Source organism: Enoplosus armatus, chromosome 10 (genome assembly GCF_043641665.1).
Source record: "Enoplosus armatus isolate fEnoArm2 chromosome 10, fEnoArm2.hap1, whole genome shotgun sequence".
NCBI classification, from domain to species: Eukaryota; Metazoa; Chordata; class Actinopteri; order Centrarchiformes; family Enoplosidae; genus Enoplosus; species Enoplosus armatus.
In genome coordinates, this window is record NC_092189.1 from 8,122,695 (window position 1) to 8,136,503 (window position 13,809).

Here is a 13,809-nt window from a genome sequence, read left to right on the forward strand (position 1 = left end):
TCAGTAGTTAGGTTCCTCCTTGTTTCACCCTGGCAGTGCCTTCAACCTTTTAAAGTAACCTTAAAGAGGTAATTGTTATCTTTAGTATTATTGATTCTTCCATTCTGCTATCTTAAAGTTTAAACATGAAAGCCTTTGTCATCTCTGTATTCATACCACTACAGAATGGACATGGCTTTGCTTTACATCGCAAGCTGCATGTTCGCTTACTCTCCTCCTTGACTTAAACTTGTGATCGAGGCGTAAAGGAGACCAAGATTTACAGCATTCAGGCTCAGTTTAAAGTGACTACTTTTCATTTGCTATATTATTACTTGACACAGCGAATGGTCTTTGGAGGGAGGGAACTAGTGTCCCCTGAGGCGCGCACTGGGTTTGGTATAGCGCACAGCGGAAGCGCACGGTAAATGGTCAGATCATAGTTTTCTTCCAGAGATAAACATGTTCCAACGAGCACCATTGCTCATGTAGTCAGACGTGATTAGATTCCACGCTCTCCTGTCTTGATAATATCATCTTTGTCAAGGGAATCCACGCCGAGAAGAACTCAGGGAGAGGATACGCGCTCTTGGAGAGTGCGCGAGTTTGCTGCCCAAGTTTGGAGACCAGCCGCCCGGCTGCTTTCATTACAACCACACCGAGGCGACTATCAAGAGGATCTGAAGATGAACGACACGGGGATATTTTGCAAAAAAAACCAAACAGACAACTTGACTGACCCGTCATGTCTGAACTCAGCGCCCTCGCCTTACAGCCACATCAACATCACCACTTTCATGCACATATTCCCGTCCATTTACGGCATCCTGTGTTCAGTTGGAGTTATAGCCAATGGACTGGTCATCTACGCCGTGAAAGCGTGCAAGAAGAAAATGGTATCAGACATCTACGTGCTGAACTTGGCAATAGCCGACATGCTGTTCCTGCTCGTGATGCCCTTCAACATTCACCAGCTGGTCCGAGACAGACAGTGGGTCTTCGGAAACTTTATGTGCAAAGCGGTTGTGGTGGTGGATGTCAGCAACCAGTTTACCACAGTGGGGATTGTTACTGTGCTGTGCATTGATCGGTAAGCGTTACACGCATCCACATCACAGGGCTGATGCCAATTCTTGTCCATGTTTTATTATTATCCTTTTAGAAAGTAAGATCTATTCTTTAAAGCGCCACAGAACCGCACTTTGACAACAAAAGTCCAATATTTATCTATATATAATTAAATAATAATAATAATAATAATTCCTCTGAGAATAAAGAAAGTATAGTTTTCCTGTCACCCAGTGTTTTTACAGGTGCCATCTTTTAAAAAGAGGTAATCACTCAACATAAAATACACCAATGCCGTGGTGTAATCACCTGTGCAACAGCCCGTGAAGACACAATGTTCCCTGCATAAATGATGCATGTGTCATGTTTATGATCTGGACACACTGAGGACATTTAAATGAGTCTTTATGCCAAGTGTTAAGGCTGATAAACATCTTCATTTGAGAGCAATCACCTGTGCAGGAGGTGCTCTCAGAGCCATAATGTCACACAGCCTCAGTGTAATATACATAATGCCTTTCTGTAGGGCCACTAGACCAGTAATTGTGTTCGAAGAGCAGCACCACCTGCTCTGAGTATCCAGCCTCCACTTCACTATAATTCAACTCTATCCTTTCAAATTACTTAGATATATTTTTTAAAAAAGGTTCCAAAGTTTCGCTGCAGTAAATACTGAGAACAAAGATCAAACATCCCTTTGAATAACTAAACGCCAATACGTTCAAAACAAGTAATTATAGGCTGTAATCTCTTGAAAATAGATAAAACGAATGATAACCTTTAATAAACAAAGAAACAGAAAAAGCTAGCTTGTGTGCCACCTCAGTAGGTTAGAAAACATTATTTTAGTGTTTACGACCTTTCACAGGGTTGATTAAATGTCTGATTGCATTTGTAGTTGCTTATCTGAGTTTAGCACATCCCAAACTGACGTTGTAAATGTTTGCGTTCCCCTGGTAATTCCAACAAAGACGGGGTTGTTTCAGTCGACGCAGGGAAAAAGTTATTTCTTGCTTGTCCCACTTTATGTCAGGGCGCCGTGGCATTTCATTTTATGGCAGTTTTGTGGATGTCACCATGATGCTGTTTTCTAAATCACAGCAGAGTTAAATACAGGTATAAAACATTAGTTGAAGACCAACTTTACATGTTAGGTGTGTTAAAATAAAGTCTACACAGGGTTAGTTCAGGGTCACAAGAAATATAAACATTACAGAGAGATGCCTACGGTGAGGATACCGTCAAAAGAAACCTTTTTTGCTCTAACGCTGTTTTTCCTTACACAACAGTGAGATCAACAATCTAAAACACATGGTTGGTACAATTTATTCCCTTTATTGCAACTGATTCTTCCTCTCTGTAAACCTAAAGGTATGTCTACAACTACAGAGCATTAAACATTCAGTGCTGGAGTTCTGGCAGTCCGAAGTGTGAGTTTTTGATCATACCAATATCTAACTTGACCGATCTGGGGCAGCACATCAGTAGGCCAGTATTGATTCAACCATCACACTAAAAGTATATTTACTTAACTTTAACAAAGGACGCCAGCTTCTGTTGAGGATCAGAATGCTACACTATGGATTTATGGTGTAAGATAATAGCAATTTAGCAGGATGTCCTGGAGATAATCTCACCAGACAGGTCGAGCACGCCCACAGAGTGACATCTAACATGTAGACAGCGCCTGGAAATGTTGAATGTGCTCCACTGAAATGACACTTGGTGTAAGTAATGACAAAGTGGTCATTAATTTCCAGCAGATGTCCTAAAGACTGAGGTCAATTTTGACTAAAGTAGCCGAGCAGCTCTCCTCAAATTGAAACACAATCAAAAGCAAAATCCAAATGGAAATGTGTTCATTTTCTTGCGGTAAGTCACCCTGTCTAAAATACACTAATTTGTCACAGAATTCATCACTTTGCTGAGCATGTAATATATTGAGAGTGTATCTCTGACACTTGGTTTCATCATTCCCCACCGCCTGCTTTGATTCTCTGAGCTTGTCAGGGATGAAAATGACCTCTTAGAGCAAAACTAATGTTCTTTGCATGCACTTCAGCAAATTTGTACACATCATTTGCATTTTTCGAGCGCTGTGCCGCTCTAAGAAAGTGTCTTCTTCCTCCTAGGTACATAGCTATTGTCCACCCCACCTCAGAGAAGAGGACCATCCAGTGGACCATCATCATCAACCTGCTGGTGTGGCTGGGCAGCTTGCTCCTCACCGTCCCCGTCATGATGTACGCCAAGGTCGTGCGCAGACAGCATTTGGAGGTGTGCATGATGGACCTGGACGGGCCCGAGGACATGTACTGGTACACTCTCTACCAGTCTATCCTGGGCTTCATCATCCCTCTCATCATCATCAGCACCTTCTACTCACTCACCCTCTACCACGTTTTCAGCTCAATCCGTCGCGTCAAACGCAAGCAGTCTGTTTGGGCCAAAAGGGCCACCAAGATGGTCCTGATGGTCATCGCCCTGTTCCTGATCTGCTGGTCGCCCTACCACGTCATCCAGGTGATCAACCTGAGCAACAACACCCCGACTATTGCCTTCATCTATGCCTACAACATCAGCATCTGCCTCAGCTACTCCCACAGCTGCATCAACCCGCTCATGTTGCTCATCTTCGCCCAGAATTACCGCGAGCGCCTTTGCCACAGAAATGCGCTGCACAGCTCCCAGCACTCATCCAAGATCACGGTGGTCAAAACAGATGGATCCAGTACGATGAACGATCCCAACTACCGCTGTACTGTCATCTAATCACAAAGATGTCCTCTTGTATATACATGTTTTGCTGCTCGCCTCGAAAGGCGGTCGCTTGAGGAAAAGGTTTTTCCTGTGAAGTAAGTCGGAAATTCATGGCGTACAAAAATCTGGGTATGAAGCTTGAGCAGCAATATGACTGAAAAAAGTAAATTACAGGTAATGTCAAAGGTTTTCCACATAGCTATACAGCACAGTACTCACTCACAGTCACATATAATCATGTACAAAAATAGCAACCACCTCCCTTTGCTGTAGGATGAACCACATGTTTCACACATCCACCCTGGTGACCTGCGCTCATTATGATAATGATAATTACGTATCATTCCATGTTATTCATGGTAATATTGTCACTGTTGTTATTATTATATGACGTATTCATCTACCCAGCACTTTCCCCCTTTTGTTATTGTTATTATTGTATTATTGTAATGAGATGACAATTACTATTATTATTATTATTATTATTATTATTATTATTATTATTTATTACTACTTTTTTTTCTCCTCTCACAACTTGGGCACAGCCAAACACATACATATACATGCACACACCTTAGATATCACACAAGCGCTTAAGATCAACCCACTTGCTCACTCTTTCATTTGTTTTCATCTCTATTTATTTGTTTATTTATTTATCCATCCCAATTTCTCCCGTCCTCATTTATTGACAAAATTGTTTGTTTATTATTCTTATTCTGACTCATTCTCCTTCCCCCTGCCAGTTATGGCTATCAAAGTTTAGTTTAGTTTAAATTCTTTTTTTTATTTTTTTCTACATCTGTTTTTAGTGTATTTGCTCAATCTTCCTTCTCTTTTCTGTTTTCCATCTTTTCTCTTTCAGTTATAGATACGCACACTCACACACACTCTCTCTCTCACACACGTACACACACACACACACACACACACACACACACACACACACACACACACACACACGGTAACTGGCTTCCATTATTTATTTTCTTATTTGATTCCAGGTGATTTGATTTTATTCATACTTTTTGTTTTGGGGAAGGGGTTGTTTTGTTTGAATGTACACATTATGGTGTGTGCTGCTTGTAAACCTTTTTCCTCCATCTGTATTTTATGTCTCTACCCCTGTCTGTGTTCATGTACGGTCCCTTTGCACCACAAAACACCCCAACAAAACAGAAAATCCGAGGAAAAAGAGACAGATCTGCTGCTCAGAGGAAGGCGAGCAGCTTAAAAAGGAAAGCAACAGTCTCTGAGCCAAAACCTGGAGGGAACATCAGCACCGACTGTCAGAGGTGCACAGATGAGGAGCGACTCGGGTGTGGCTCTTTTTTTTATTTTGGGCCTTTCATTAACGTTTATCACCCACGGGCTACGTCCAGTGTCATGCTGGTGTGTGACAACACTGACGTGCAGCTTGTGAGATCTGTCCCTGGCAAACATTAACATGTTCAAGTGTGAAATGTTTAGAGACTCATGTTTTATACTCACTGTCTTATTATCAGCCAGCTGGATGTTTAGCTCCACACATTGTGGCGTCTTCAGCCGGAATACTTTCTAATAAGGAACCCTTTATAAAGGGCAAGTTGTAACCAATGGCTTTATTGATGGCTGATGAATCGTTTATAGATCCGTTATTAGCCTTTGATATGAACATGTTTTGTAATTTCAGGTTATAAAATAATCTCATTGGCTAGTTTAAAATTTGTATTTTGTAATAATGCAGTTATAAACATTGGTAATCCATTAATCAGAATCAGAATCAGAATCAGAAATACTTTATTGATCCCCGGGGGGAATTAGACATGTTACAGGTGCTCCCATTCAAGAATAGAAGAAGTAGCATAGAGCTAGAAATGAGAAGTATGAAAAATATAAGAAATAAAAAAACAAAAAATATTTTAGAAAAATATAAAAAATATATAAATTTGCAGTATTTAAGTGAAAAGTAAAAATATATACAATAACAATGTGTATGTATGTATATATATGTATTGCACTGGTGAATTATTGCACAGATAATTGTAATTTTAAGTCAGTAACGGTCAGTAGTGCACAGTTCAAGTATAAATATAAATATAGAATAAAAAATGAGGTAGTAAATAAATAATGAGGTAGTAATAAAGTGTTTCTCACTTTCTAATAAGCCAACAAGTCTGCATTTATTAATGATAATAAGTTGTTATTAAAGGGTTTTAATAATCAGGTAAATGTTAATAAATTGATTTTGGTCCAGATTGTGCTTTAACTGATCTGTAAAAACAATAGTGATTTATTTATTAACCAATAATAAAGCCATTAGTTACAACTTTAAAAAAAAACGTTTTATCCCAGTTATATTATTAAATGGGTAATTGTGTGGTAGGTGAAAAAACCGAAAGCACTTATGGAAAAACATGAGGCAATTTAAGTCAAACATTAGAAAAACACTTGACAGCTGATCCAAACAAAAGCAAACGTGTCAGATTCATTTTGGTTTGTGAGTCTCATGACAGCTCAGGCAGCACGTTAAAGTCTGTTACTAACATAATTACATGTTGCTGACTGCTGCCGGTGTAAGCACTGCATCTCATGAGTATTCTCTACAGAATGGATGACACATGCTGTACGGTTAGCACACAGAGGGATGAGACCTGTTTGTTATAAATACAGTATTTAACTGGTCGCTCATCATGAGCACAGATTCAAAGTCTGTTATTTCGTTATTCTAGGCTCAGCAGAACAGCCCATTTCTGTTTGTTTTAGATTGTAATCGCCGGACAAATGCAACATAAAACACCAGTGACTGTTTCTCACCCAATGTCTCGCCAAAATGAAGACAAACAAGTGTCTTTCAGATTGTCAGGAGAGGCCTACGGTGGGGCCGTGGATGTATTACAATGTGTATGGACTGCTGCCTGAGCTACAGTTACCACCACCGTCCTGTTGTCAGGTGGGGGTCAACTAAAAGACAGGCATGAATACACAGCTATGGACAACTCAATACTTGTTTGGGAGGAGATTTGGTGAAACGGGTGAAGCTGATACTATATATTGATACTATGCATTGCTTTACATGCTGTTGGTTGTTTTAATTTGTAGAATACTGTGGCGTACAATGTCCTTCAGATTGTGACTGCTGTTGTTTGCCATTTTTATTTTCAATGCCAGACCAATCTGTATTCACTCAAACTGCTCAGGAGCAGCTTTGAACTCTGGGCTTTCCAAAGGTATTTTTGTGACACGGAGCGTTGTTTTCACAATGGACTCAGAGGACAAAGACAGTGTGAAGGAAAGGTAACGCTCTCGCATCGGCATCATGTCATTTGCGTGGTTGTGCATTTGCATAATGAAAGGCGAGAGGCAATGTACAGGAAAATTATATTTGCATTATCTTTTGTCATCAGAGTTATTAAGTGTGTTCACAATGGCACTGGAGCAGTAAATGTGATATACTGTGTGTCCTGTACACAAATCACTCATCTGTATGTTCAAGCAGAGGTGCATCACACTGTCATATATGGTTCCTCTCTGTGCTGTGTGCAAATATTGTTATATCGTTGGTATCGTTTTACTTTGATCAAGGCTGGATTACCAGCTGGGCTGAAGGTTCACTCTGTGGAAATTAATTTATGGTCATTTCATAATATTTAAAATTGTTTGGTAATAGTCACCACTAACGCACAATATTTACCTGAACTGTTACAGGCCTTAAAATGGCTCCCGCAATTTTTACCTCATCTTGAGGCCTTGTTTTGGAATTATGGCCCTGTGTCAAAATAGAGGTGTAATACCTCTATTTTAATAAAGGGGCTCTCCAGTGAATTCAGTGTTACACTTCCATAAAGACTCACAAGAGACAAATGAATGAGGAGGTCAAGATATCCTGACATGGGACTTGACAAAGCTCCCCCAGAGCCGCGGAACACATTAAACAGCTGCATATTAATAAATGTAATATGTGAGTGTAATCAGATGATCACAAGCTAACGTGGGGACAGTTGTTTTTGCCTCACAGTGGTTTAATCCGACCCTGACTTCGATATTGTCCTTCTCAGTGTTTGGTATTGTTGAGTAGTTGTCACTCTTTTTTGATGTTGAAGTGAAGGTTTCTGTATCCACCGGACAATGAAACACTTTACAGCTTATGTGGTTGTTGTAGTCTAAACTTACACAACTTAGTATGTGAGTTATAACTGAATGTAAACATGGTTTGTAAAGACTCAGACAGATTTTGTGTAGAATACTTCTATACTTTGAATTGTCTCCCAAAGTGTTGTCAGTGAAGAAACTGCAGCCTGTACTGTACTTTGATAGTCACCAATTTTAGCAGTGTCACACAAACTGTTTCATTTTCATCTAATTCACCAGTGCTCTTATTTCTTATTTTAACAGCCGGAGGAGATTCAGGCTTTTAATCATTGATTGATGCCGTGGCAATATTCGAGATTTATGTTTGATTGTCCTCACCCAAACAAAAACACTTGACGTTGCTATTTATAGTGTTTTTCATGAGCTGTTATTTACGACTGTAGCGGGCTGCTAGGTGATGCCAAGTGAAGCAGTAGAAAGGCCTGCATGAGAAATAAGAAGTACTGTCATTCACGGTGTTGTGGAAGTCTATTCGCCCAAGGTTTGTCCGACGTTGTGGGACATACTGTGGGTCTGTGTGACCTTTTGGAAGTCAGAGGTTTGACAGCAGATAGAGTTTCAGAGTCATAATCATCCACTTAAGTGACCCTTGATGAGACCTCAACCTCGACGTCGGTCCTTGTTTTATTCTCATTTTAGCAACTGCAGAGGATTTTATAAGCTGCATTAAATTCCCTCTGAAGCATCAATGTGTCGTCACAGCAGATTTATGATTTTTTTTTCTTTCTTCCCGTCATAAGGCCAAAGTGCTTTTGGGAATTATGGATCGTCCGTGAAATTTGATTTGAAAGTTATGGACACAGTTGAACAAAGTTATCATGGTAGCCCAAACTGTAGCTTTTCAATTTTTTCCCATTTAAGGAGATTGCCTTAGAGAAAACCTTTGACAATCCTCGCTTTTCAGACTGGATGAGACTGACACAGCAAATATATGTTAATGTGTAACCTTCCCTTTGAGGAAAACAAAACACATGCAGATATAAATACAGAACATTCTTGAGTTACAGCAAGAGAGCTGTTGCTATTGTGGTTTAATGGCCCTGGCAACAGGCATGAACTCTTTAAAAATATGCCTTCCAACACCTCTAATGCTCACTAATTAACAATTTGTATGTTGTTTATTTAATCCATAGTCTTGGCATCACCTTGAGGTTGCCAGGCAACAAGCAGAGACTCCAGGAAGTTGCAGAGCCTGATGGGCTCGTTGCTACAAATTCAGCCAGAAACAGCACTAAGTTTGTGTTTAAACAAGCACGATATAACATGTTAATTTAGGGTGAGATTTAAAGGTGCACATCTACATACACACATACAGTACAACAGCAGCTGAGAAAGAAGGCAGGGAGTAGAAAGTCCATTCACTGTATATAGTTAAATGTGTACATTCCTGAGGAAAATGTAAATTTTCATTTTGAATGGAAACTTTCATTCCAAAATAAAGGTCTTGTGTGGAGTTGTGTGTTGACAGTACATTATTAAAGGTAAAAGAGTAAAACACATCATCTTAGCACCTGTTCTGCACCAAAAACACATTGCAGCTCTGATTCAATAAAGGGTTTGACAGCAGTCCTTTTATGATCTGGACAAACACATAAATCACATGATTTTCTCCTCAACTTTTCACTGACTTCTCCTTCTTATCTTAGTGAAGCAGATCCCTCCGAGTCCCACTGGGGACAACATAAATCAAATTATGGATTCTTTACACTCATGTCTCAGGCCTGGAGAAAAGAAGCCACACTTTCAGCATTACAGGAAGAGCTATCATCATGAGATCATAAAAGATGCACATCTGCCAAATTCCCCGCTCTGCTGCTGAAACATTAAAGAGGTTCCCTGCATGTATGAGTAAGTGGGCTGGTTTTTACAGCACTTCTCAGGTGCTCAGGTGGAGAGTTATGGCTGGTGAAGCCACGCTGGCTATAAAAACCTCACTTGTCAATGCTGAAATGCTGCGCTAGCACAGTGCTGTCGCAATAACATTGATATTACGCTTGAAAATATTGCCCTGTGGAAGAGGAAGTAGGGTGGCCTCTACTTCATTTCGGAGAGAGCTGCTCATCAACCGGCCACACCCAAACATCACACACTCTCACCCGCAGCGCTGCTATTTCTATGCTGTCCAACTGTGTCGCCAAAGAAGACTCACAGGTTATAACAAGCATTATGGGATGAGTTTTGATAACAAAGGTAAAGGATAGCACTGGTTGTGTTCTACATTTTTCTTATTGTCAGCAAATGCCTAATTAGAGTAGATTACTAGGTGAATATAGAATAAGTACAGTGTTGATGTTTGCCGTCTCCCCACGAGCAGCAATACTTACTTCCAGCTGCCATGCCAGTATTACAGTATTGCAGCAGACTTGAGCTGGCTGGACCAGCTCACAGGCATCGCATCCTGTCTGGTACAGTTTGTGAATATAAACCAGACCTGTTGTGTCTGTGGGCGCAGGTACAAATTTTAAATATTCTGGAGGTGCAAGGGGGAGACTGCCCTGGTGTGACTTGATGCCGATCTTCAAACTGTTTCCTCTCAAGTACAAATCAAACATGAGGGCACTCAGTGGCTGTAAGAGCATGGACTTAATACCCTTAAGCACCACACACTGCAAAAATGTAATGAACCAACAGACTAACAGCACACGGATGCAATCTGTGACTGAGGTGCTTCTTAAGACTGATTACTGCATGAAATGAGGTTTAAAAACTTGGAATATGCTTTTACATTAACTCCAAAAGTCTTATTACTCTCTTACTTATTATGTAAATACTAATCCAAATGTCACTTTGCTACTTTGCATATTAAAAAAAAAAAAAAAACAGGGATAATGATTAAATGTCTCCTGCCTTCTCCTCTTTCAGTTGGCAACAACAAAATTGTGCATTGCAGGCATCATCTGGTGAGGAGTGGAATCAAATCAAAAGACAATTTTGAAAAACATTTTGTCGGGACACTTTGTGCTTGTTCTCAGCAGGTTAAATGTGTGTTCTGTCACCTCCGACGCTCTGCGATCACTTATGTTTTGGTGTTCAGTAGAGCCAAACACAATACAGGTTTTTTCCTTTTGACAGATCTTTATGGTTTTGTTGTTAGACGACTGCAGTGCTGTAAAATAGTGAACCTGTTATAATGTTATAGTGCTATCTCACCAAGGACAACAGTTGCATTGATCCTCAGTCAAATCACTGCTTCATACTCATGGAGTCATCTGCCACCATAAAGACACAGTATGTCAACACCTCTATTGTGAAGAAGAAAAAATGAGTAACCACAGACAGAGCTGGAGGCTTCTTCACGTTGCTGCTACACAAAAGTGCACACTGAACAGCCATACATCTGTCTTCAAAAAGCTCTGTTCTTAAAAACTGCAGTTTGGTGTGGTGAGGACAGAGGACAAGGACAGAAAAAGATGTTTTTTCATCTCCACCACGGCCTGAAAACCTAGATTACATACAATTGGTCATTAATCAGATTTGTCCTCTGTTCTGGGTCCTTAAACAAACCTCTCAGAAATCTATATTGTCTTTTTCTTCTAATCAGAGAGCACACTCAGACATTTGTTCTACCAGTTCTTCAGAATTTGAAAACCCACATTCCAGCTCTCTTTTGGGGCATTGCAGAGACTGTCTTGTGATGTTGTTTGGATTCTTTTCCTTCTCAAATGTTCCCAAAGACATTCATTGGGGTTGAGAGTCTTGTGACTGCTGACAGAAAACCATGCGATTGTACACTTACTGGTATTCCTTGGACTTTAAATAGGCCCGTCAGAGAGCTCTGATGCATGTTTAGACTTTTGTCTTGCTGGAGAACAAATGCAACACTATTTTCAGTCAGGAGTAATTTTACTGCTACTTACTACTACAAAGCGGCACTTCTCTTTGGTCGGTGTGGAGATGATTCTTTGCATGTCACCGACTCTGAATATGCTAAACATCCTTCTCCCAGTGATGTTGCATTAGCCGATAAGGTTCAAACTTTGTTCTTCTTTAAAGCAGTTAAGTTTGTTTTGTTTTTTGTTTTTGTTTTGTTTTTTGGAAAATGCTGGTCGTCCATTAAATCCTGTCATCTTTTGACCGCACTAAAAGGGACAGGGTATTCTTCAGTCAGCTGGCTTTGAGTCACTTTGTATCTTGGATGCCGATGCTGTTCCAGCTCATGAACGCTTGTAAAAAAAACAAAAAAATAAAAAAATAAAAAAATCCTGGTGTGTCATGTAAAGCCCCCTTAAAAATTCTGAATGTGGCACTGAGATGATTTTTTGGCAGTCGGGAGAACAACTTGGCTCCAATGAAAATGTTACAAACAACAGTATATTTTCAATGGAAATCAAATTAAAATACTATCGGCAGCAACAATAACAAGGATCAATGTGTCGATAACGAATAAAACCAACACGTTAGAGTTTTTTGTGATCAAAACACAACATGCAATGAATGAACTTTATTAGCACCTTTCATATACAAAATGCAGCTCAAAGCGCTTCACAATAAAGCAGGAAAAACAGGGAAGGAGGGAGAAAATGACTATACTATAACACAGTTTCTTTGGAAAGATTAAAATAGACAGCTGCTATATTAAAAAGATATATTTCGAGTTGTCATTTTAAGTCCACTGACACAGCAAGGCTAATATTCAAAGGCTTAAAGTGTTCCATTTTTTTAGGGCGTGATGGCTAAAAGTATAACATCCCCAAAGGTTTTTGTGGCGACCTTGGGAATAGATAAAAGAGCAGCTGTGGAGGAGCTTAGGGTTCGTGGAGGATCATAAAACGATAGGGAGTCTGTGATATAAAAGGGGGCGAGGCCTTTTAGAGAAAGACTTTAGATCAGTTCTAAAAAATACAGGGAGCCAGTGTAGATTGCGTAAAACAGTCGTTTTAGTTTTTGCTAAAACCCTACAGCAGCATCCTGAATGGCCTGTAGTTTTGCAATGACTATATTGCACAAATGATAAAAGGCAGTTTTGGTCAGCAAATTAAAATGGGCTGTAAAATTGAGGTCAGAATCTAAAATGACTTAGAGGTTTCTTACTTGTGGGCCAACTCGGAGGATCTCAGTCTTATCTTCATTTAGCTTGTCCGGGTCCGGTGTGTCGTCAGCTGTGGAAAATTCACGCCACGCTGAAGGATTATGGATCCCAGTGGCAGGATGTAGAGAACAGCAGAGGTACGAGGACACTGCCTTGGGCCACACCATAGTCAGTATTTGCTGTTTCCAATATGTGTTCCCCGATTATGACAAGGAATTTCCTTCCAGTAATATCTGACTGGAACCAGCTAAGAACTGTTCCACACAGACCAACCCATTTCTCAAGACGACAAAGTAAAAGATCGAGGTCAATAGTGTCGAAGGGAGCGCTAAGGTCAAGGAGAATGAGGACAGATGTATTTCCACTCTCAGCATTCAATCTGAGATCATTTAAAACTTTGACAAGAGCTGTCTCTGTTCGCTCTGAAGCCACTTTTTTTTCAAATTTTCTCAGAAAAGTGTTTGTTTAATTGTTTAAAGACTTCCTTCTCTAAAACTGCTTATGAGAGGTAGATTTGAAATGGGGCAGTAATTACTAAGAGAGGAAGGCTCTAAGTTAGGTTTTTGAGTAAAGGTTTTACAGCTGCAATCTTCAAGGTTTGGGTAAATGATTCTAGGGAGGATTGTATAATGAGCAGTGTATTTAAGGACAGTTTATCATAAGTGAATAGGGTCGAGGCAGCAGGTAGAGGGTTTCATACTTAAGTTCATCCTCTGTGATTGTGTCAAAGCTAGTCATGATACTTAGTGGGGGAGGGATAGTTTGATTCCTGGGATGATTGTGCCTATCATTTTTTTTCTTTAAAGAAAGAGGCAAATGATTTGCATTTAGTGGAGGAGGTC

The 13,809-nt window shown here is 40.0% G+C and overlaps 1 protein-coding gene across 1 annotated transcript; it reads left to right on the forward strand.

Moving 5' to 3' along the window:
• Window positions 1-665: 665 nt before the first annotated feature.
• Window positions 666-3,819, forward strand: mchr2b (melanin concentrating hormone receptor 2b). The gene is made up of 2 exons (XM_070913725.1): window positions 666-1,069; window positions 3,180-3,819. Exons 1-2 carry the CDS (start codon window positions 666-668, stop codon window positions 3,817-3,819), a joined length of 1,044 nt encoding a protein of 347 aa, XP_070769826.1.
• Window positions 3,820-13,809: the final 9,990 nt, after the last annotated feature.